Raw genomic sequence first — 25,777 nt, forward strand, 5'->3', positions numbered from 1 at the left:
AGCCCTGCCTGTTTCCAAGAGGTTCTCCTTCACGTGAAACAAACACTGCGAGCAACCGCTTATGAAACAACGGCGCTGTATGCGTGGCTAAAAAGATTCGCCGAACGCCCCGCCACCCGCGCGGCCCCCTGCGAGCCGCCCTGCTCCGCTCCCCGCCGGAGAGCGACACCCACCCGCACCAGCGCGGGAGGCGGCGGCAGCGGAGGCGGCGGAGGCGGCGGAGGGGCGGGGCCGAGGCCGAGCCGAGGCGCGGCTGACGGGGGACGCACGGCGGCGCCTGGCGCCGGGGCTGGACGGAGGGGGCGCGCGTGCGCGTGCGCGTGCGCGTGCGCGCGCGCGAGACGGGAGGGAACGGGGAGGGAAGCGCTGGGAGCCCGCCCCGCCGCGGCGCCCGGCGCGCGCTCCCGGCCCGCCTCCTTCCGCCCGGCGCCGTTCTCCGTGCGGCGCTCTCTCTCTCGTCCCGTTCCGGCCCGGCCCCGCTCCGCCGCTCCCCCCCCCGACTCCCATCGGGCGGCCCCGCCGTCGTCATCGCTCCCGCCCCCCGCTGCCAGGAGCTCCGGCTGGGGGTGACCCGCCGGTAGGGCCGCCTCGCTCCGCGGCGCGGGGCCTGCCAGCCGCTCCGCCTAGGGCCGATCTGTTGACGGTCGCCGCCGCGGAGAGGAGGAGGAGGAGGAGGAGGAGGAGGCCGGAGCCGGGATGTCCGGGCAGCAGCAGCAGCCGCCGCCGCCGCCGCTCCCCTTGGCGGCCGCCGCTCCCCCGCCGGCGCCGGGGGTCCCCTCGGCCGCCGCCGGCCCCGCGCCTGCCGCCGCGCTCCTGCTCCATCCTCCGCCGCCGCCCGCCACCGCCGCGCCGCCGCCGCCGCCCGCCACCGGCGGCACCGGGCCCGCGGGGGGCGGTGGGGCGCCGGGTTTGACGGCTGGGAGCGGCGGCGGCGCCCCGGCCGCTTTCCCGCACGGCGACCCGGCCCTGAACGAGCAGGAGAAGGAGCTGAAGCGGCGGCTGAAGAGGTTGTACCCGGCCGTGGACGAGCAGGAGACGCCGCTGCCCCGCTCCTGGAGCCCGAAGGACAAATTCAGTTACATCGGCCTCTCGCAGAACAACCTGCGGGTGCACTACAAAGGTGAGGGCCGGGGCAACAATAACAGGAAATAACGCTCCGCGCCCTCCTCCTCCTCCTCCGCGTCCCCCCGCACGGCTCCGAGCTGCCTTGCCCCAGCCTCGGCCGTCCCCGGGTCGGGGCGGCGCCGGGTCTCGGGGCGGCGGCGGTGCGGGGCTCCTTCCTGCGGGGAACGCGGAACCGGGGGGGAAGGGAGAGAGGGGGAGGAGCGGTGCGTTTAGGGGGGTGAAAATGAGATGAAGCTCTCTGAGCTTGTAGGGTTGTGAGAGAACGGGGTGGCCGTGGGACTTGTGTCTGCTGAGGCGGTTTTGTAACTTCGTGCCTCCTGGTTCAACTTGCCGGTTCTCCGAGGAAAGATAAAAATCGAACTGCGTGCGCGTACGAATCCGTAAGAAGCGAGCGTAGGAAACCGGCGAGTGTTGGTTGTTATGAAATGTCATAAAAGCTGGAAACGCCGGCGTACGCTCTGACCTGAAAAAACACGGCCACATCTGGTGCTCCAGGCCTGCTCCGAGGGGAGAGTGCTGAGCTTCAACACCGTTTCTGCGCTGGCTGGCGGCGAGGAGCCGGCTCCTTTGTCAGTGCCCAGCGAACGGGAGGGGAGGAAACAACCCCGCAGTCACCCTTCTGGGGAGTGCACGGTGGTGAAATTCAAGTGAAATCCCGATAAACACGTTACTGTTTAATCGCAGGGGGAAAACGGCAACACAAACACATGGCAGGATTTGGCTGCCGTGAAAGGATTAAATGTACTCTCGGGGACCTTTTTTTTTTTTTTTTAATAGAGAGGCTTTATTATGACATACAGAATACTCTGTTAAAAATGCTAAGTGTGCTGTGCCGTATGAAGCTAGTGTGGGAGGCTGGCGACCAGCTACAGAGCAGGTTTCTGGGAGGCCCCGAGTGATTTAAGGACGTGTTATTTAATACCCAACTTCACATTTCCTGGCTTTTGTTCAGTTTTTCATGACCTTGTATTTTTAGAAGCGTTTTGTATTTTCTGCTGCTTAGTGGCTGCAGTCGGTTCGTGTTGGTTTTGGTTTTTTTTTTTTTTTTTTTCATAGGATGATCATAGCTTTATGGCCATCGAGTCTTCCTGTGTGTTCTGCTTTGCCCTACTCTTTTTGCTCATGAACTAGAATTTAGAGACTTTCTGGTCAGCCAGTGTAATTGGAGAAGTATATTTTCAGGCTTTATTTGTGCTATTTCTGATTTCCTTCTCTTTGCCTTAGTATTAAACCAGAAATGTGTTGCTTTCAAGAGATTACAGCAGGCTCTGTATGCCTCTGAAGTAAAGACAATGTAGGAAATGCCGTGGATGCTCTACCAGAAGTTGTGAAGCACAGTTGGTAGGTTATAGCAATAAAACGCCTTTGCTCTTGCTCTTAAGTAATAGTAAGTTGTGGAGGTTGGAGAGTTCTTAAATTAGCCTAGGGGTCCGTGAAAAAGAGAGGTGTCATGAATGGGTTTTTCTTTCTCCCAGCTACAAGTGGGAGTGAATGGCCTCTCAAGTGGCCCCTCTTTTCTCCCTGGGAGCTGAATGGTGGTGGCTGTGAAGGCAGCCCCAGTGTGTGTTACCAGCCTGGCAGCTGGGCTCAGCAGTGCAAGGTATCGGGCACTCCTACCTGAGGCGCCATGGGGGGAAATCACTGAAACGTTTGTGGTCTTTTTTCACCTCCACACATCCTGCAGCCCTACGAATGCAGTAAAAGGGAGGAAAATGAGGAGGTTCAGTGAGGATCATAAGGGCAGGTAGCATGCAGAAATGTGCGTAGTATCGTGAAATGTTGTCTCTACAAATCAGCTGCAAGTAGAGATCTCAAAAGCGAGCATTCAAAGTATCTTCTTATAGGATATTAGATAACTTAAGAAGCACCAAAAAGGCCAAGCTTTTGTGAAAGAATGGTAGATGTTTTTATTAAAAATTTGAATAATGCGTTGGACACAGATTAAGATCTGTTGTTGTGGACCGAAGTATCCAAGGAAGGGGGAGAAGATGGGTCTGGCCAAAGAACCCAGTGGTCAAAATTGTTTCTTCTCTTTTCTTGTGTTAATGATGCACTTTCTCAAGCTTTCCCTGCTGCTTCTGTAATTTTTTGACTACAGAACTGTTTATCCACCATTCTGTGGTGGATAGGAGGCATGTTTTTCTGCCATCAGAGGACCACAGAACACCCCAAGTTGAAGGGACTTGCACAGGACCACCTGAAGTTCAAACCCTGTGTCTGAGAGCATTGTCCAAATGCTCCTTAATCTCTGTCAGGCTTCACCCTGAGTGTGTTGGGGGTACTTGCTTCTGGAAAGATAATGTGTTGGGGTCAGGAAACAATCAGAGGAAACGCCTTCAAAGTGGCTTTTTCATATCGCTTTGTAATTCTGATGTGCTGGCATATTGTGAAAAACTACGCTTCGTTGGTTTCCTGGAGAAATTACGGTCCTCTCTCTGGGGTGTTGAAGATTTGTTTAATTTTCTTTCATATCAGTGGACAACTTGTCTGGAGATGCGAGCTGCTGGAGGTGTCTCTTTGTAGCCATCGCAGCTGTTGTGTTTTATACTGCCTTTCTGGATCTTGTAGGATTTTGCAGGTGTCCTAGGGTGAACTTAAAAACCAGACTTGCTGCAAACCCAGGTATTGATCAGGGCGTACAGATTTGAAATCCATTGTACTCTCTGGTGTCAGGATGATGGCACTTTAAATTTTGTTGGGGTGAAGAAAACTGGAGGCCCCAGTGCTCATGTTCTTTTGTGTTACCCCACAGAATCATAGTAAATTACTCGAGAAGGAAGACATACTTGGGGAGGTGGTAGAGGAGATGCCTGGGCTGGCATGTTGTTTATCGGGTGTAATTTCTTTCCACAGTGATTTATTCTGGTACAGTTTTACAAATTCTGGCTTTTGATTAGGAAGCATTGTCAAAATCTGGATGTGGTACTGATGTACATTGGCACTGGTGGTACTATAATATATTAAAGACTGTACCCCAGGGCATTCTTGTTTTCAGATGGACAACAAATGTATGTTTTGGTATTGCTGCCAGCTAGCTGTCCAAGCTGATAAAGTTAACACTGTCCTTGTGACTGTTGTTTGTAGTATCTCTACGTAGAGAAGAAAAAAAAAAAAACAGTATCATGAGTAGGATTTGCTTAATCTCAAGTAGTTGTAACATTAACAGCTCTGAACTGAAAGAAGGTGGTAAAGGAAGCACAAGAGTTTAGAGCAGTCTTGGACCAGTGTATGCTATGTGTGAAGTAGTTATTAAACCAGTTACTTAGCTACTAAGGTAAGAAAGACATCTTCTAAAATATTTCTACACATGTACTTGGAATTACCGCTTGGATCTTGTGGACAGCAATGTATATGAATGATGTATGTAATATGTATGTTCCAGTAGGCAGGCAAATTGATTCCATTAGATAGTAATCTGTACAATGTAGTATAAGGAGATAAAAATACAGACCTAACCAAGGCAGCAACCAGGAAGGAACTTGTATGCAGGAGTATGTAAACAAACCAAGCCATTAGTGAGAAAAATCATGGAAGGTCCTCTGGTAACTTCACTTGTCTTGTGACAGCTCTCAAAAAAACAAACAAACAGAAAAAGCAACTGACAAAAGTTATGCAATTTTGAGAAATTGGCCATTGCGTGAACTTCTTCTAATGTGTCACAGGCCAGAAATCTTAGCCAGGCATTTATTTACAGTGCAGTTGCCTTTGAACTGTCTCTGGTGCCAAACTAAAAGAATTCTATTTTATTTTCCAGTGCAAACTCTGCCTCCCAATTTCTGTAACAAACAAAAGGGGATTTTATAGTAATAATTCTGTGTTGTCATTCAGTGATGCAGGGATTGTGTTAATTTTACTGGCAGAGAACACTTGAAGTACATTCAGTACTCCATGTAAGACATAGTACACAATGTCTGCTTTGAACACTCTCATAGCTCTGAGATGTCTTGTTTTGTTAAATGGGGATGGAAAGTTGAAGTAACATCAGTAATTTGCTCACGTCTTTTTTTTTCCTTCTCATTTCAGTAAAAGCTTCTCCTAATGAATCCCAGAGATGATTAGGCCCTGGCTATTTAACTTTTGTCAGTCTGAACGAGTCATTGAACCACCTGTTGGAAATAACTTCAGTTAAGCTTACGTAAACTTCATTTAGGGATTTAAACTGTATAAGCATGTTTACCTCTGTTGAGGTCAACATTTCAGTAGACTTCAGTGCACATGCATAACGCACTTGGATTTCAGTTCAAAGGACAGATTTTTGGTAGCTGATATGTTTCCTCCAAATATGTTTTTGTCTGAATTAGCTCTTTCAAGTAGATGGAATTTAAATTTAGATGAATTTCTATTTAATCTTGCTAAAGAGCTAATTATACTACTGTTAGTAAAAGTAATTAATGTGAATGACTGCTTAAAAAGAAAATTAAGCTTTACTTAGTAAACACAGACTTGTAGCTGCTGAACATTTTTAGTGAAAACAAAATAGAAAGCATTTGTGGTGATTGAACTTGTCTGTGATCTGGTGTGCTGTGTAAAGCCTAAGCTTTGTGTGCTTGTTTTCCCTTCTCCCTCCAGTGCATCTGTTTGCAGAATTCTCATTTTAATGCTGGAAATGAATTTTTAGTACTGAAGATTTACAGTTTGTTTTAAGGCTTTATCTGTATCTTGTAACTATGGAATAACTCTAGGTAACGCAGAGTAGTGTTCATATAATGCACTTCAGGCTTTTGGGACCTTTGATTCAGAAGTTCAGAGCCAGATGTCCAAGGTACTTTTTATTCAAAAGCAAAGAGGTGAGGATTCAGATCAGCAAAGAATGCGGTAGCGGTGTGCCAAGTTTGTGAACTGCCTGACTCCTCAGAGTCCCATGATGGCAGTGGCCATAAGAGCCCAAGGGAAGTTGTAAACAATTGTAAACACCATATACATCAGGCATATGTGGTGTTTCTGTGTTTCCATTTCCAGCTATTATAAGGTAAAGGACATCACAGTTTCTCAGTTGTTTACTGTTTCAGAGATTTGCTCATTTTCTGCTTAAACACCAACGTTTATCTTGTCCTTTGGTAAGAAATCTTGCAGCTCAGCCACCCGCAGTGTAAAGAGCCTCTATTTTGTTTTAAAGTTGGCTGATAACTAGCTTATCTTGGCTCCTCACGCTGTCTAACATAGCTTAGTAGTACCAGAAGTCTCAGCTAACACGTTATGGCAGCGTAGAGGTGTTTGGAATGTTTGAAAGTAGTCAACGGCTTGATACTATTGACAATGTTGTTATAAATAATAACTAAGTAACTGCAAATAAAAGCAGCGTACTCAGGTAGTAAAATAGGATTTGTGGGAGATTACTTGAAAAGGCCAGCAGTTCTAAATTTAGGTTGTCTTTTGTTTAAATGGCATGAAAGCAGGTCTGGATGCTGACTTCCCCAAGCATGTTGTTTCACCACATGAAGTGCTTGGCAGTACTGGTAAGGTAATCCTGGTACTTGTGCTCGTGTGTGGACTTCTCATTTGCACTGTGACAGCTGTGTGTGGCTGTGAACTGGATCAAAGAACGGATCTGCTGCTGAAAAAAATCTGGTGGGTTTTGTAAAGCCAGATCAGTGAATTCAATCTGGTTCATGGTATGTCCTTGCAAGTAGGCGAGGGGGGTGTGAGGAGGGAACTAGTTCCAGGAAGAGGTGCTAAGAATATCTTGGGTTGGTATTGTGTCCAAACACTTTATGGTTTCCAAAAAAAAAAAAGTCTCCTCAGTAATAGGTATACATTTTCAATAATATTTGTCTAGTTGCTAATGCTTTAGGCATCTATGTGGACGACTTTTCCAAATAAGGAGACTGACTCGAAGTGAAACTACAGATTGTCAAGTGCATTGAATAATCGAGGGAACTTCTGTCTGTTTTAAAATAAAAAGCTAAGGACACTTAAAAAGAAGGCCATCCTCCCATGTTTTTAAATTAGTGCTTCATTTAATCAGGGGTTGCCAAATTAAAAGGAGTCTCTCAGAAGTTTCATGTTGTGCCCGTAAAGTTTTGGGGTGCCTTTTTAGCTGAACTATTTCTGCGTACTGAAGAATGATAATCTAATTTGTAGCTAAATAGTGAATAACCAGCACATGAAAACCAAGGGAACATGGGGAAGCTGTAGGGTTGTGCATTTGCTTATTGCTTTGCTTGACACTGCCTGAGGAGATAATTTGCCAGTTGCGTGCTGTCTTGTATGGAGGAGTAAATTATTACTTCTTCCTCATCTGAGGAACACGCGGAAGGTAGTTAATAAGTTTAATATAGTAAAATATACAAGGTGATCAAAACATCTTGATATAAAATGTTTATTAATGGCACATTGAATTGAACGGTGCATTTGCAGCCAGGAAGTTAAGGCAGCTGGCTGGTTCCCTTCAGGTTAGTAATACACTGAGGCAAGCTGGTTATGTCACAAGAGCGTTGTGGGGTCAGACCTGAACTGGGTGAGCGATGAGTTTGCTGAGCTAGAGAAGTTTTTTATGCAAATGCTGTTGTGGTGAAGTGAAGAGCTTTTCTTGGCTGAATATACATTGTTTGGTAAGAGATGGTGGGTGCTAGCTCTAGGCAAAGAAGCATTTACTGCGTTAGCAACATCTACACTAGAGGGCTCTGTAGATAGAAGTTTAGTAGCATAGGTCAGCTGTGTCTGATTGTTCTGACTGGCTGGGCCATTTTCCTGCAGTTTCTTGCTTGCTCTGTGGCTGGGCTTCCTGCATGTGGGATGTATAATCTGTTCCTAAGCAGTAATTCCAGTATTAACACCGCTGGAAGAAGATATTACTTTTTTTTTTTTTTTTGTATATTCAGATTGATTGGTCTCCAAGTGCCAGCAGGCCTCCCTCTCTGGGCTGGAGGTGGCAGTGCTGAAGCCTGAGCCTGGCTCTTTCATTTTTCCTCAGACCCACCTTGAGTCTGGCGATGGGATCTGTGTGCGTTTTTCTTATGACAGTGACAATCTTATTCCTGGACAATCTGCTGTCTTACTGAAAAGCCTCCTGCCAGATTCCACTTTATTTTTATTTTTTTAATACTATATCCTATGATCCAGTGTATGACTTGAACATAATAGCTGAGGGATTTTGGTATGTTCAGGGAAGACTGGGCTTGCTTGAACAGGTTGTTGCTAAAAACAAGTCAGCAGGCCTTAAGCCTGCTTCCATGTGGTCTGTGGAACAAAAGGCTTTGAAAAAGGTGATGCATCTGGAAGAATCACTCCTAGCAGAGTGTAAATAGCTCTTGGGTTAGGTTGAACAACTTGAGAGTAGGCAGGAGTTGAGATTTTTGTTGTAGAAAAGCTGGTATCTACTGAGGCTTGTAAGGAGTAGGAACTATATTAACTCAGTTGCAGGCTGATGTTAATGTTGTCCTGAAATAGCATTCAGAATGTGGAAGTGAATTGCAAGTCACATAGCCTATAAAGTGACTGATATACTCTGAGAAACATTAAAGTGTCTTAAAATTAACCTGAAGATTCAGTAGCAGTAAGCATTAGAATGAACTAGTTTGTATCATTTTCTCAGTCTATAAAAGTGAGTCAAGGCTGTGTTTGAGAAGTCATGCAGGACTTTTAAATCCAGGTGGGTTTTTCTCAGCTGTATGACTTGCTACAGTGAAACTTTTCTAGCTTCCTGTTGCATAGTAATAGAACTTCTAAGAGTAATATATTCAAAACTTCTCATAGCATGCTTAGTTGCAGTCCATGTTCCTGTAATGGGAGCTAAATACAGGAAGAGAATATGCCAGCATAAAAATAGGGCTAGCTAGAATACTGTAAATTGCTTGCTTGCTACATAAGCCTTTTGTTTAGAGGAGTTGATGTGTATACCTTTGATTTACCTTGCACAGTTATTTCTAATACATTTTCATTGTGTTCTGAATGTGACTGTTTTTCAGGTCATGGAAAAACTCCAAAAGATGCTGCTTCTGTTCGAGCTACACATCCTATACCTGCAGCCTGTGGCATATACTATTTTGAAGTTAAAATTGTCAGCAAGGGAAGAGATGGGTGAGTAATGAATGCGTTATTCATTATTACTTAAAATAATGTTTCAATCATCTTTCAGTCAACAGATGTTTTTGGTATCAATGCTTTTTTTCCATATGCTAACAGTTTTTATGTAGCATAATTCCTTATTCATGAGAAGTTACACTCTGATGTTTGGTTAAGTAAGTTGACTGTGGTATTAATCTTCCACAAATCAGTGTATGTAGTGAATGCCATGATAACATCTCCTCCTTTGCTCTTGACAGGGGAGTTGGGGTTTAAATGACTTAGTTTGTGTGTGCTTTTACCTCTAATGGTGTGGTATGTCTGTACAGACACTAGGTAATTTTTCAGAAGTGTTTAGGATGTGCAGCTGATGAACTTACCTCTGTAGTGCAGTCTTTTCATACATGCTCTATTAATTTTAAAAAGTAAAATTATCCTTAAAGCTACTTTTTATTCTGCAGTTATAAGAGTACGGGGAGGTGCTCTGAATGGATATCTGGGAATTTGTCACTATAGAAAGAACGAGAGTGAGTGAATGAGTACAGCTGGTATTGTGAAGGAATATTTTGAAAAGCTGGCCTCTCAGTATTGCTGTTGCCTTTGAAGGCTGTGGTAGTTTGTTATCAATTCTGTTCTCAAAAGTTCTCTCTGGGAGACTTCTTTGCTATCAGAATCTTGCACCTGCAGTTGCTGTTGTCATATTGTGAAGACCTAAGTATCTTTAAGTTAAGACAGTTGTAATTAGTGTTTCTGGTAATGATTTGCTATCAATTTTTTTTTTTTACTTAAACACTTGAAAAAAATGTGCCCTTTTGCTGGCAGTTAAATAGAGCACTGTGATTTGCTAGCAATGCTATGCCTTTTCCTGAAATACATTTGTGCCTGTTAAGGTTGGAAATTGTTTTCCTCTTTCTTATTTAAATGATGGACTTTAAAATGCTGCCAATGTGTATGAAGGACAGAGTGTTGTTTTACCAAACCTCACACTTAACCCTTTGCTGCCTTTTAGTTGCTTCTAGTGCAGAAGGTTGTTTGGGGCAGTCTACAAAAGTGGAAGCCGCCTTCAAGAACTTCAAGATTTGTGAGCTGTCTGTAACTAAGACTTGTGAATTAACCAGTGAGCTGTTCGTTTTCTTCATGTAGTTTCTTAGTGTAATACAGCATGGGTGCACAGAGCCAAGGCCAAATCTAGCTTTAGTTGCTGAAGAGCAGGAACTGGCGTGGGGCCTCAGTGGACGTTTCCATCTCTAGACCCTGCCTTCAGTACCAAGAGACTTTTGACAAGATGCAGTGTGAATCTCACAGTTCTGTGTTTTCCTGTGTTCAAAATAATAACTTATTTTCAAATTATTAAACTGGGGAATATAATGCAGAGACATACAAGTAGGTCTACAGAGAACAGTCTTATAGGCTTTATTAGTTCTTTCTCATTCCCTGTTGTTTCAGCTGTCTGGCTCCACACACAGTCTTAACATTTTTTTTTTCTTCCTGGCATCTGGTAATGGGAAAAGAGTTCATGAAGACTATGACTGTAGGGGACCAGCATGCAACTAATATGATCAATTAGTTGGAATGCCTTACTGTTGCAAAAGAATGTACTTTCAAGTCTGAGCCTGGCTGTGGAAGCACAACAGCCCTTATTTTATGGTGCTGTTTAAAATAAAATCCTGGACTACTAGAAGCAACTTGACTATCTGTCTGCAAGATTAAGTACAGCTTGCAGCCTTCATAAATGCCAACGGAGAATATAATGCTGTTTGAAATTCCCTTTGGTAGTGGCCTTTACTTTTAGTGTTTGTTTCTTATAAATGTGCAGCTTAAAGTATTTAATCAATGAATTAAATTATATGAGCAAGTCTGTCAGCATTCATGTTTTGTGTACTCTAGCATAGTGTGGCTTCCCTCAAATCATCAAAACCTCTTACTAAACACCTTGTCTAGGAGATCTGATTTTTTTGTCACCTGAGAACTTGGTGGTCCTGTTCTTGGACTTTGATCTTGTTTATCTCAAGGTTCCTGAGCAATCACAAAGCTGATTTTGCCACCTGCAAAGTTGGAGCACAGCTCCTTTTTGTATAGGGTGTAGATCTGACAGGGCTTCCACTATGGTTTGTTGTTCTGTCTGGGAAGCAGAATTGATTTTGTTGCTCTGGTGACATAGGCCACTAAATTCTGTATGTATCTGGGGGATTGTAGTCTTGAGTAGGAATTTGAAAGTGTGTAATATATTCATTTTGCATAGTAACCAACTTGTAGGCATACCGAAGAAACCACAAAAGCAGGCTTACTAGGAAATAAGAAATAGATGTGGAGGTTAGTGTTGCAGAACAGATGAAGAGTAAAGTTGTTTTTTGATAATAAGTGAGAAATGGTAGGGCCGTGCAACAACTGGTGGTAACAGATGAGAAAAAGGGAAGTGAGAATGAAGTTTAGTTAAAGTAGTAAGGTTGAAATATCTTTCAAACAACAACTGTTTTGGCATTTGTATAGCACTTGGCATGAAGAGCCATAATGTCCTTTATGTGCTGCTGTAGTACAGATATGTGAATAATTCTTATCCAACTTTAAAAAGTTCTCATTAGAAGCTGTCATACTGTTTTGTAAGTATTTTCTGTTCTGCATTTCTTCAGTTTTTTTCTTTAATTTCATGCCTCCTTTTGCAGTCTGAGGACCTCTTTCTGTTCTCCTTTTTACTTTTGCTTTGTTTTGCTTGGCCTCACGTGGAATGTTGTGGACAGGGATGTGAGTGGTTATAGATAATAGCAATATGTGAGTAATGGATGTAGGATAGGGAAGAGTACAAAGGTGATCATTACAGTCGTTACAGGTCATGTTAGGAAGGAGACTATTAATGTCAATAAGCTATATCTGGATAACTACTGAAATCTCCAGTTAATAGAAATTTATTTCAAAACAAAAAACCTAGTAAATATGTAAGTCAGATCTGAGAGTGTTGCAGCAATTGCTTTCAAAATATTATGATATGGTAGAGGAGGCTAAACGTGGTTGTAGCTTTAAGTTAAGTTTTAAGTTCATAACAGTTCTCAGTGTGAAATTGCTCTGTCAGAGAACTAGAAATAACAAATGAAGTTTTACTGTAATTTCTTACAACTATGGTTTTAGCGTCATCTAAGTTTCTAGAGTAGGGGCTTAATTATACCAGCATACATCGATGGTCTGGGAATGGAAATGAACAAGGATGTGCGAAGTCCTGTTCTTGTGACTTGGGAATCAATTACAGTCCCCTTGCTTTCTGGAAGTGACCCCCATGTGTCCGTTCTCTTTGCTAGGCTGGTATGTGCAAATGAGAATATATCCACTCTCAATTCTTGATTTCACTTTCCTCATGCTGGCTTTCACTGAGCCATGCTAATCTTTTGCACATGTAGCTCCTCTGGCTTTGTGTAAAGGAGAAATGCATCTGCCTTACAGCACAGCATTTTATTTTAGATAGCAGCAAATCCCACCCTCTTTTTGCAACTGGAAGTTCCTTGCATGATGCTGTCATGGTTTATGTAAGCTCTAGTGGTCTGTGGGCATTCTTCTTTAGTGATCAAGAGTCATCTGTATCCTCTCTGTTAGGAATCCGTGAGCTTTACTGTACCCTTTGGTTGCTCTCTTTGGGCACTCTATGCTTAAATATACTCCAGTTTCACTTTCCTAAGGGCTGTCTGAAGGGTGTCCAGTGGCTACCAGAAGCCAAATGCTGTCCTGTCATTCTGTGTTATAAATAGCTTGTGTGTGTATCGCAGGGAGATCATCCGTTTCTACACGAGTTTCAGACCTAGGCTTGTTGATATGTGCAGTGAATCTCCTCTTTTCCAGTCAGAGCAAGTTTTTTGTTGTGTTTACTTCTAAGCTGTGGTTTGAATGCTTTGTGGTGATTCAGCCATGAAAAGCAGCAGTCTCTGAACACTCGCTGAGGTCTCTTGCCCTGTCCCAGTTTGTAGCTGTTTGTGTTAGCTACACGATAAACCTGAGTGGGTAGCTTGTTCTCCAGAAGCTGACCTCAAGACTGAGTTGTTTTTTAGCCTAATTAGTTCCCAGTATGTCTGTTTATATGGCAGCGTACAGAGAGAGGGCTTCTTGGAGCAGAAATGAGCATCTGCCCCCTGGTAGGGAGGGAATGCCATTTCTGGTTTTAGAACCAGCTCATGCCCACCTAATGTTAGTTCAAACACAGGATTTAATGGTTGTCAAGTCTTTCACTTGGAGAGTGTGGTTTTTTGTTTTGTTTTGTTTTGTTTTTTTTGGTCAGTTTCCTTCCCTGGGCAAGTAAATTTTTGGGGAAAATGCATTTATACTCAATGTCTTTAATTCTGCCCATTCTTTATCTCGTGCATTGATTTGTAAGCCCAATGTTGAACAGTGGGCAACTGATACCATTACCGTTTATTTCTAGGCAAGTTTTTGTACTTTTAGAACAGCTGAGGAAGATAAATGCTTAATTACATCCACTTAGAGGATTTTATCTTCTTCTTTTGAGAAGAATGAAATCAGGAATTGGAAATGCGAAGTTGCCCAGAAGAAGGAAAAAAAATAAATAAAAGAACACGGAGGTTGGAAAGGCTGCAGTGTTTTTAGATAGCTGTGCAGATAGCACAGAGCTAACACCTCTATGGGAGCAACTGTTCTGTAGTGGGTTGTACTGATGCAAATATTTACAGACAAGCTTTGTATTGCACTTGTAAGATCTGCTAAATGTCCTGTACCAAAATCAAATGTTACAACAACTCACAGGTGTATCAGTGTGGTTTTTAGCAGCGTTGGCTTATGGCTGTTTTTAAACACTGTCCAATACAACTGGTTTTCTGTTTTGGCTATGTTTTGCAGTATGCATGGTGTATGCGGTGAGGTGAGTGAAGAAATAAGTAGCAACTATCCCAAAACATCCTGGTGAATTACATTTCAATTTCCATGGCACCCATGCCTATGGTTTAGGCAGAATTTTAGTGTGTTTGAGTGATGTTTGTGACATCCAGCATTGTGCTGTCCTTTAAAGTATGTGTGTAAATCTTTAAGCAGAAACAATGCTTTCTTGCAAAAAATATTGCTGATGCAATAAGCTGTCTTTTCCTTTTTGGCATCCAGTGTACCTGTTTTCTTGTAAACAAACCACAGAATAATCTTCAGTTGCTGTTTTGTGTTTGTTTTGTATGCTACTACCCTAACAGAAAAACTTTGTGTGGTCTATTTTTGTCCTTCTGTTGTGTCCTCAGAAAGCAATTATTTGTTGCAATAACAGTCATCTGTTACCACAACATGCAATCTTCTCTTACTCTCTGTTTGCATGTTATTGGCATTCGTTAGCAGAGTACTTGTTTTAATTCTACTTCATACACAAGAAAAGTCTGAAGTAGCTTTATTATCTTAATGCTCTGACTTAATGCAGGAGGAGATTGGATTGTGAAATAGCAAGTGTATTTCCTCTATAACTGTAGCACTGCTTCGTTTTTTATCCATGCAGGTGACAATTGTAGTTCTTTCCCGCTCGTCAGATGTTTAAAAGTGCAGAAGGATTATTGAGTTGGTCAGAGATACCTGTAGCTGGAACAAGAAAGGGTTTTGTTTGTTAATGTTTTCTAGAAATTTATAAAGAAAGTGTAGAGACTGTCTCATTTCTTGATTTCTGCTTCTTACAGAATTGTAAGTTATTCCTTTCTTACAAGGTTCAGCCACGTAAATAAACTGCACGGATGACACTCTCACTGTCTTGCATTATCTTATTGTCTGTGCAGCTGTTCTTTTTTTGGCTGCAGTGTCACCCAAAAGGCTTTTGTTCTCAAGAAGTGTCACTAGACAGAAATGGTGCAATCTCAGAAAGTGAGAGGGCTATCTGAAGGTTGGAACAGTAAATAGCTATCTCTAGGATCATTACAGGAAAATGGTACAGGAGTAAGTTTCACGCGCTGCCAAAGATGACTGCCTGATTTTTCTTTTCCTCTCCATGTAGAACTAGATCCATCTAGTTGGGTTTATCATGTTCAAAATACTGTTTCCTTGGCAACATTTCACAAAATCAAACTTGTTTTCAGTTTGAAATGAAAGACTCAAACTGTCTATGGCATATTTTGAAACACTTAAATAGAGAGAAGTTTAACAGCTCGTATCTTATTGTGAATGTGCAGACAATAAGAGTCTCAGATGAGCACATTCCTACAAAATTTTAATGCAGACTAGCTCTGTGAAAGATGAAATTTGAATACCTTCTTGGTATGCTGTATTTCTGTGCACTGCCAGTAAAGACAGTGTAGAAAATAACAGGAAGATGTGATTTGGACTTGGTATATCCTTCCAGTCAGTCGGTTGTGTAGCCTCTTAAGTTCAGTGTTAAGATTCTTAAAGATGTTGTGTTTTTTCCCTCCTCGTACCCTTTTGTAAGATACTAACTTGACAGTAAAACAAACTGCACATGTTTTATGAATGAATTTATGCTGAATTTTTTCAGCACGTGTGAAAATGGAGGATCTTTCAGTTGCCTTATTTATGAATTTAAGGTCACGTAGTGCTTGGACTACTTAGGTCATTTTGTTACACAAATTGCAGAAACTCTGGTTTTACTACTGTATGGTGTTCAGTTGCTTTCTTCATAGCCTGGAGCTGCTGTAAACCTACATGCTATAAAACTTTAGTCTCCAGCAAAAATGTGAGTTTAGCTCGTTGTATGGAAAGGCTCTTGAGGAAGAAAGAGTTATTGTGAGCCTAATGCTTCTCATGCATTTCACTGGAAGAAAGCCCAAGTTTTTTTGTATTAGTGGAGAATAAAAGTACTTAGCATAATACCTGCATTTTTGATGTTTGCTTTTCCATTACTTTGTGGAAAACAGTTGAATCTTAATTTGGGTAATTCTTGTCACTGAAGCAAGTCTTACTGCAGGTAATGACTATGGGCTTAAATATGAGCTAAACTGGTTTATAAAGCAAACAAAAATCTTTCTCAAATTATGAAGCTTAGAGTTGCCAGGAAGAGAAATTAAACAGTTGCATGTAGCAGTTTGCATCAGTACAACTTGTGTTGATGTATTTTATGACATCTAAAACCTGTACATCATGATACCATTTCACCCCTCAATTTACAGTTGTTTACCTAGTTGACTAACTACACATCAACCAGAACAGATGGTGTTAGCCAAATTTTGCTCATTTCTCAACTGTAAATGGTAGCCATCCCTTTCTCCTTGTGAAGGGTGTCTGCAGTAGACGTGTCAATTATTTAAAATGTTTTAATCTGATTTTAGTTGAATTTCAATTCATGCCGTGCCCTTTGATGCAGTGTTGTTACCATTCAGCAGTCCTAAGTGAATCCCAGAGAAAAATACGTCCTGTAGACATCCATCTCCTTGCCAATATGGTGTCAGCATTGCTTTGGTCACCACCAATGGCAGAATCCTTGTTCCTGACTGTATAGAGTTTGCTGGATATCTTAGTCAGTGACTCCACCTTTACCATTGTTAGCAAGCTAAAGAGAAAGCTCAGAAGTTGCAGAGTGTGTTATGAGGACATGGGCTAGTGAAGAAACTGAGTAGATGAGGTTGGTGGGTGGATTTGATGATCTTTTATGTGTTTTCCAGCCTGTATGATTCTGTGTTCATCTAAGGGAAAACATAGGTAGTACCAAAGTGTTTTCTAGGTGATCATTTTCTATCAATTATCTTCTTTCTTCTGTATAACCTAAATCTTGTCTCTGTAAGAATACTGAAATGTACCTTAGGTTGGTTGAATGTTCTTTAAATTTTTTAAATGACTCGATTTGAAAGGCTTCCAGCAGTTGATGGTTATCTAAAACTAAAATAAAAAATGTTTTGAATTGGCCAAGAGGAGGCTTTACAACAATAGATTTTCAGTCTTTACGTGAGAATTCTTCATGCATCAAGCTCTACTATGCTTACTTTTTAATACAAAATCAATGGTTTTCCACTTGTTGCTTTCATTTATGGTTGTTGTCTCTGCTGTAATGGTGTCTTAGGGATGTAATTCACAATGCAGAAAAGACTGATGCTTTGGTTTGTTGCCTTTTTTGCTTCAGCTCTTCAGTATCCCTAAATGTGATATAAGCAGTACATATGTTTGTGAGGTTCCATTTCATGAGTTGGAGGGTAAGGAAGATTGATACCGTAATTAATAGTAGCAGAGGAGGGCTGATGTAGAATGTCAAACATAGTAGCAGATAAGGTTACTATTGGAGATGATCATTACAAAAAGCAGAAACCCCTTTATGCAGTTAAATATGACTTGTGTTTTCCTGCTCAGTTTCATTCTATGTGGAACATATTTTAAATAGATTAATTTGTGTTTTCTAGTAGAACAGTTGCATTAAAAAACTGCATTTTACTAAATGAGAATACAAAGGTCACGCTTGTTGTCGTGAGCTATTTTCAAATTGGTACAGGGAAATATATTTTGTTAATATGGCTTATCCAGTATTTCATGGTAAACTTATGCTAATTAGTTTGAACTGTTGTCAAAAGAATTTGTTGTGCTGTGATAATCTAAGAAATGCTAAGTTTAGGTGATGCCTGCTTTGGCTGGTTCTGTTTGCTTTTGTTTTTTTTTGTTTTGGTGTGCTGGTAAAAGCTGAGCTTTTCATTGTGTTTTTCTTTCTGATTTCCTGCCATCATGGTTGTGAAGTAACTTTTGCTTAACAAACAGAAGTCAAATTGATTTCACTCGCTTGAAATACTGTTATTGGGAGGGTGGAACTGGGTGATTATTCGTTTTGAGTTTCCTTTATTTGCTATTAAATGGCTAAAAATTGTATCGGACACTGAATATCAAAACTTTTTGTAGAGCTGGCTCTGGAGCCTGATTGACCTAGCAATAACTTGCTTAGACTTAAGATTACTGGTCAGCAAAATAGGAAAAAAAAAAAAAAAAAAAAAAAAAAAAAAAATTAAAAAAAAATTCCCCCTTTCCTTTGCCAACAGATTCCTAACAGCTAAGTAATATTACTGTTAAATGTCTTAAGGTAGCATTCTGCTCTGTGATCCAGGCCTTTAATGTTTTAGTTTGATCTTCCTGTGTCACGCGAGGATGTGCTTTGCTCCTGAAAATATGCAGTTTTCCATGCATTTCACAAAATCACTCAATCCAGACTGCACAACAGGATTGCATGCATTGAATAAAAATGTGATTAGGCCACTTTCTACATTCATGCTCTGAACTTTTAAGTACTGTCTGTATTCTCTATGAGTAACCTAAGATGCCTGGAAGAGAAGAATGTTATCCATCCTGACAGAGACTGTCTATACTAAACAATGCATAGCAGGAATGACTTTTCTGTTGAGTTCTCTTGCTGTGGTACCAGTATTAAAGGACATCTTGGTGGCTTAATTGGTGTATGATTAATGCATACAGTGTTTCTTGACAACATCCCCCATGTATACATATTTTTGTAAGAGACATGAATTTCTTCTCTTATTTCACTTTTACAGATACATGGGGATTGGGCTTTCGGCACAGGGTGTCAACATGAACAGGTTACCAGGTATGTTTAGTACTTTTTATATTTGGTAGGTTATTTAGATGGTTCATTTTGATTTGAAATCTACTTGAGCATCATAGGAAAGTTCTGGTAAGCACCAGAGTGTAGCGTGACATCTGTGTTGTATCTGTTTATCTGCAGCATGTAGAACTTGCAGGTAGAAAGCTTTGCTTTCTGTTGTGTTACTGCATATTTGTTCCTGTACACTAACAACAGGTTATGCAGGTTAGGCAAACAAATAGACTTAAAAGTTTTAATCATATTTCCTGATTTTAAAAAAAAAAAAAAAAAAAAAAAAAAAAAAGCTATAGATTTCCTTACTCTGTAAACTGTCATGATAAAGATTAGCTCTTAAGGTAAAAAACTTTCTTGTCAGACATGGAATGAGCTCTCCTGCTGTCACTTAGACTTTAGCATTTCCAACCTCAGTAGGAAGGGTGTATGACACAGTTTCAAGCTTTGACTGTTCCATTGCTGCACACGGTCAAGGACACAGTCTTGCTAACAGCTGTCAACAGTATCACTGTATAGTATTTAAAGAAGCTCTGTGTGCATGCATGTTCTTCTGTACATTATTAGTTGTCTTTTGAAAAAAGAGAACTGTTTTCTTGGGAAACTAACTATATACAGAGTGTGAAATCATGCCAGATTGACTTTTGTGTGACCATGTTCTCTCTCTTCGAGTATCATTTAGGGTGCTGTACAAACAATTTATAAAGATGCAATTGATCAGTGTAACCGCATTAATTTTGAGTATTTAATTTACTGGGAGATGCTTAATTTGCCAACTGAAGCTACAGTGCAAGAGTCTGGCATGGGTCATAGTGATTAAGGACCTAAGTATGAAAATACATTAAAAATTTTATGCAGCAAATTGAAGAGAGAGAATAAACCCACAGTCATCTGCTAAAAATAATTGTGGAATTGTCAGTATAAACTCTTAGTCATAATATATATTACCCAGTGGAACTGGTAGCTTGTGTTAGAGATCTTGCTCTGTCATTTTGAATAAGCGTTTAATAGAACTGTTAGGAAATATTTTGTGGTGCCTGAAAGTTTATTCCCTTCTAGGAGTTTTTGCATAGTGTTGAATCAGAAGCTGTGAATTTGTTTAGTACAGCAGTGAGGTTTCTTAGGTTCTACAGCATCTTTGCCTACAGAATTAGTGCCATGTTTGCATACATAATGACTTGCCTGCTGCCTGTGACTTTCATCTGTATCAATATTTTTTCTTCCTTCTTTTTGTGATGGAGGTGGCAAAGCTTAGGGCCACTGTAGTCTAGAGACTCTGCTATTATGCAGAAATTGTTTGCTGACAAGTAGTCATTAGGAATGACCAGGAACTGAAGTATGGTTCCCCTGAGATGTATGTTTGGGTTTTAGGAAGAATTTGATTATGAAATATGGAGGCAACAGTTTTGTAAGATGAAAGGAAGAGCAGGAAGATCTTCACTGCTTTGGAGGAGAGCATGTCAGATGTACAGATAGCTTTGAAGTTTCAACATTGCAGCTGAGGATGTTTTTGGTGTTGATAATTTTGCATGTTTGCTTAAGGGGAAAGTGTTTTCTAAATTTGTATTGCCTTTTAAGTACTGCAAATGGAGCCACCTGTTCAGCCATTTTGATAAAAGAAGCTGTTGTGATTTTTTTTTTTTTTTTTTAATGAAACAGTTCTGTTAGTTGCATAAGAAATCTTAGACAGCTGAGCATAATAATTAATCTTTCTATCCTGGTTAGAATATACTAACTTTGCTTTGTCTTTCTGTTATTTTTGTAATAAAGGAAATGAACAACTTGTAAACGCTTTGTCCTCTAGGTTGGGATAAACATTCATATGGTTACCATGGAGATGATGGACATTCATTCTGTTCCTCTGGAACTGGACAACCCTATGGCCCAACATTTACTACGGGTGATGTCATTGGTTGTTGTGTCAACCTTATCAACAATACGTGCTTCTACACAAAGAATGGACATAGCTTGGGTATGGAGAAACATCATCTCTTAATGACAGCATTATGTCTAGAAATCTGATGCTTCCTACGTATTTTAAATCAGAAACAGCTCATGCTAGAAGCAATGTATTGGAACAGTTCTTTCAGTAACCTTATATTCTATGAAATATATGAAGAATTGCAAAGAATAATTTCATACATGTTGTATGCACTAACATGCCTTGTGAATTTGGAAGGATTTGCCATAGCATCTCCTTCCATAGGACCTACATTTATGAACTCTAAGGCCACAAATATTTAATGTTCATAATAGAAGGCAATTGATAAGAGTATTGAAGAAATGGAGAAAGGACACATAGGTTACTCTGAAAGTAATGCCTTCCTCTTTATTTCCATGCAACCTGAAGTTGATACACAGAGCACAGTAACGCCATTTGTGAGAGCCTGTTTTTAGCTGCAGAACTCTAATTTTCAACATAGCCACCACTGTTAGTTGGGTGTTTTTGGCAGCTGTGAAAAACTGCATGCTGTACTTGTAACAATCTGCACTAGCAAAGTTTAGCTACCACAGCCACCACTGCTGAAATGCACCACCTGCTGCCTCACTGTGCTCAAATCCATTCTTTGGTCTCTAAACAGTCAGCAAGCATCAGTGAATGTCAATGAGTGCCATTTTTTCCACATGGAGGAAATCAGTGACACATCTTTGCTTCAGCTGTGCTTCCAGGTCAGGCACCGTTCTGTCAGACTGCCCCTCTGCTGCTGTCTGATGCACTGCGACAGCATGTGACAGAATGTTGATAGGAAGGTTCAACCTCTACTGCCATACCACCAACATCTGCCTCTGATGTTGCAGGATGGCATAGTAAAATGGGAGATGTTACTTCTGGAGCAGCTTTCAAATTTTAAATTCATTTCTGCTGTATAGGGAGCACTTAACCTTCACTAAGCCATATATAAAGCTAGCATTATTTTGAGCATATCTTGGAGAGCAGTGTCTCTTGGATTCCCCATCTGCAGTCATGTGTAATTGGGATATTGTCAGGAATTACACAAATTGCACTACCACTAAGTCCGTAAGGTACTTATGGTACACTTTAGCATTGTGCAAGACAAATAGTTCTAGAGTTTGAAGATGGTTGAATGTACAAGAATGCAGTAACTTAATGCAATTTAAGGAGCAAAGTGTAAAGTAGTGTAAAGAGAGAAAAAAAAAAATCAATTTCCTGCATTAAGGAGAGAGCAGGATCTCTTTACCAAGTCCCAAGATCTTGGAACTGTGCTGAAGGAAGTAAGAAGATTCAAAGGATAAGGCTCAGAAAAAAGAGAAGCTGTCATGGATAGAAATGTGATAAGGAAAAGAGAAGCTAGCTTGAAATGAGATACTGAGATTACAGAGTCTTACAGTCATTATTTAACTTTCTCATGTTTCCAAACATGTAGGAAGTTTGGAAAGTAGTAAAACGAAGGGCATGGCTTGAATTCTCTCAGAACAGAACAGTTTGCTCTGGCCTTGAGCAGATGGGTCTGACTTAGGAGTTCTGTTGCACGCTACTTGAGCAGGGCTACGATGCCTCCAAAGGTTTCTTTCAAGTAAATCTGTGATTCTATCATGATTTAATATAAACGAATGAGTATGCTTGAACCATGCACTGTGTAGTGATGTATTTGAAAGATAAGACTGATGTTTTGTTTATTCTAATCTTTAACTTGGTTAAAGCTGAGAGGAGTAACCTACCTTCTTTCATCTTTTGGAACTAGTAGCAGTTGTGATCACGTGCACAGAAGGGCTAAGTGGGAAGGAGTAAAAGTTCTTTTTCAGTGAAGGTCTTAATAGAGACTAGATTAGGCCAACTGTGAAATTAACACTCCCAAGTGACAGAAATCTGTTTAAAGAGGGGAACAGAATGGCAAAGAGGAGAGGCAAGTAAAATGTCATCTGCAGTAGAGGGTCTGATAAACACTTTGTGGATTTCAGAAAGAAACCTGTTCTGATGTGGGCTTTGCTAGACTGACTTTCTAAAACTGGAGTTCTGATTCTCTATTCAGGGGAAAAAATAAATTAGAAGTTTGTGTTGTTGCTTCTTGTTGTCTAGGATTCATAAAATCTCAAATCAGACAACACAGTTTTCTTCTCCGGGCTGCAGATGTAACAGTAGTATTGGGGATCTTTGGCTCAGTGTGGAATTTGATGCTTCAGAAAGGTCTAAGCTAAGATTTTTGCAAATGTGAAACCCAGGATTGGATGAGGAACGCTCCCCTTCTACCCCCTCTAAAAAAAAAAAGAGGGAATTTGGGAGAGGAGGACACCAAAAACGCTTGCCTCTTGCCACTTAACTGTTTTTTACCTTAACGATGGTTGTGGTTGTTTTGGAATAGAATGAGTTGGATTTCAAAATGTGTCAAACAGAAATTTTTTTTATAACTCTTCACTTAAAAATAAGTGAAAAAGTAGTAGGTAAAATGATAGATAGCTTTGAGATGTGATGAAAGGAAATATTTACCAGATACATCATCCTTTTGTACCAAAGCTGTAAGAACTCAGTTGCTCTCAAGGTTTGAAATCTTGGTGAAGAATGGAGACAGAAAGCAGTGGTGGGATTTAGGACAAAAGGTTAAAAGCTATGTTTTAATCTTACATTTGAAAAGGCAGTGATTATGAAAATAAATACAGGTTTCAAGGGGTAAGTGGATTTGAATCATTATGTACTTCTAGAAGAAAAAAGTTGAAGTCACAATTCCAACAATTAGAAAAATACGGAGTACTGTTACTATTTGGCTATTTGGAGAAGTAAACCTCCTCCTATTTATTTTTAACTGATAGCTTTTTTTCCTCTGATCTGCTTGAAGTTCCTGAAATGCACGGAGGTCAGATTTTTCTTTAATCTTGAGATGACAGCATCATTGTCTTGGTCCTGTGGGTGGGTGGATGGATAGATGCTTTTAATTATGTAACAGAATATCAAGCTATTCTGATCACAAAAAAGTCACCCTGGGGTGAGCTACAGTGAAACATCTACCATCCTTGTCCAGAGTATTACAGGCATGTGCTGTTTATAGATATTGCCTGCTAACAAAGAAAAATAATGGCAAGCAAGACATGAGTGAGCCTTGACATCTCAATATTAAGGCATGCACGTAGAAGAAATACTTTGAGGTTTTTCCCTCTAGATTTTAATCTGTAGCAATAATCTTCATATTTCTTAGTCTGCATATCTGCACGATGCTTGCTAAATCTTTGGCCCTATTATGAAAAACTGTGGGCAAATTATGTGCTTTTGAAAGAAAATAACTTTTTGCCAAATGTTGTTGTTTATTACCCAAGCACATCACTTGTGCCTGAGCATCATGAATGTCATCATTAACTGCTTATTTTGAGATAAGTTTGGGTGAGTTTTCTGAACGTGTGATGATATACTTAAGAAAATGTGACTAGAAGCCAGACATACAGAAATTAATCTTAATTTTCTCCTCATTACAGGCATCGCTTTCACAGATTTACCGGTAAGACAAGCACGTTTTCAGACAACTTTCTACGTGTTACATAAACCGATGTTTACATTTAACTGGCATTTAGCTTGTATTCCTCAGAAACCCACTGAAAATCCTCTTCACTGATTTAAAATCAGATCCTTTCACCTTTTAAATGATGATTTCTTAATTGAAGCAAAAAGTTTTCTGTTTTTACACCGAACCTCACAGGGTTTTTGCTATTCAGGTATTCAGTGTTCAAGTGATTCTAGTGAACTTCCACCAGAAAGTTATGTAGGAATGAATGGTACATACAATTATTTACTTTGTACTTGATTTGACAGAGCCAGGCCTTATGTAAAGATCAGTGCTTCATGAAACACCAGCACTGTGCATATGTGTACAGCTGTGTTACCGTATGTGGAAAGGCTGGGTACTTAAGACATTGTCAGTGTAACTCATGTTTGATGCTTAGCTTTCAAAAACATTACAAGTTTGCTTCATAAGATCAAACATTAAAACATTGTTTGTTTGTTTGTTTTTTGAGGAAGTTGCAGGTACTTGAAGTCTTCTATCTTTTTGGTTAATTAAATTGTATTTCCTTAAGATCACTATAAATGTGTTCCCTATGCTATTGGTGCAGGCGTGATACTGCACTTACTTTGCTTTTGCTCATCCAGTTATTTCTGATTCAGTCTGGTTAGGGCACAGAGTGTAATGGTTCCATCTGGCCAACTGCTCTGTTAGCTATGGCCATAGGAGGCGGGGAGGACAAATGAAGCAGGTGGCACAGGGTTGGGTGCTTCATGCAGGAAGCTGCTGCTGTCCTGGATCTGTGGGATGCCAGCAGGAGTACTTGCTAAGGTACCAGCACAGGAAAACTGACGTCTTCACCTAAAGTTTGAAGCTGGACCCCTCCCCATTAGAATTGATTGCTTTCATCGCATCAAAAGCTTTAAGACTTGTACTTTGTTGCTTAGTCTAGGATAGATAACATTATAAACAAGGCTAATTTAGAAAGCCAGAGTAGAGAAGAGGCAAGAGAGGCTTTGGAATGGTTTTAACAATCAGGGTATTTTTCTTTTAGTTTCACTGGTCTTCAGGTTCTTAGTGGCCTATCTGGTGATAACTTTGTACTCATAGCTGCCATTCATTCAGTACACAGTTCTGTAGACCAGCGTACCATTATACCATAACACCATTGATTGTGGTGTAAGTAGGATATGGATATACCAAACATAAAGCCAAAAGCTAACTGCTTGCCATACCGTTTCTGAGATGCTAAGAAAGTTAGTTTAATCTCAACCCACAGACTTTACTTTTCTCGTATTTGGCATACTTCAAGTTTGCATTGAGACTTAATCTCTAAGCAGAAAATAAAACTGAGACAACAATGACTGTTTTAAAGTTTTTTTAGATACAAGTTCAGGAATTCATGAGAACCCCAATGCGCTGTTGCTGTTCTTTTTAGGCATTGCACTTGGATTTGAGGTTAATGAGTCCTCTATCCTGTCAGTTCTTACCATTAAAATTCAATGATGTTTCTAAGTATTTCACTCCAAAAGGAAAATGGCCCACTTTGTAAGTTTAATTTTTATTCTCTTTTAAAAGAAATTTTAATCTTGGTCTTGGAAAATCATTTAAAAATTGGTACTTAATATTTTGTGAAATTCAAACCGAAAGTTGTAAACTTTAGCACAGTTTAAAAAGTGCCTTTTCTGACTGGAAAGAGAATGATCAC

General features: G+C 40.6%; 1 protein-coding gene across 1 annotated transcript in view; it reads left to right on the top strand.

The window, feature by feature from the left end:
- Window positions 1–696: 696 nt before the first annotated feature.
- RANBP9 (RAN binding protein 9) overlaps window positions 697–25,777 on the top strand; it is a gene marked incomplete at both ends in the record, with an annotated part of 36,460 nt that continues 11,379 nt past the window's right edge. Inside the window, 5 exons of the mRNA XM_079533165.1 lie at window positions 697–1,120; window positions 9,033–9,144; window positions 18,561–18,613; window positions 20,427–20,594; window positions 24,047–24,069. Coding sequence (XP_079389291.1) covers window positions 697–1,120; window positions 9,033–9,144; window positions 18,561–18,613; window positions 20,427–20,594; window positions 24,047–24,069 — 780 coding nt within the window. The remainder of the gene's footprint in view (window positions 1,121–9,032; window positions 9,145–18,560; window positions 18,614–20,426; window positions 20,595–24,046; window positions 24,070–25,777) is intronic.

This window comes from Tetrao urogallus, assembly GCF_951394365.1.
Source record: "Tetrao urogallus genome assembly, chromosome: 3".
Taxonomy (NCBI): Eukaryota; Metazoa; Chordata; class Aves; order Galliformes; family Phasianidae; genus Tetrao; species Tetrao urogallus.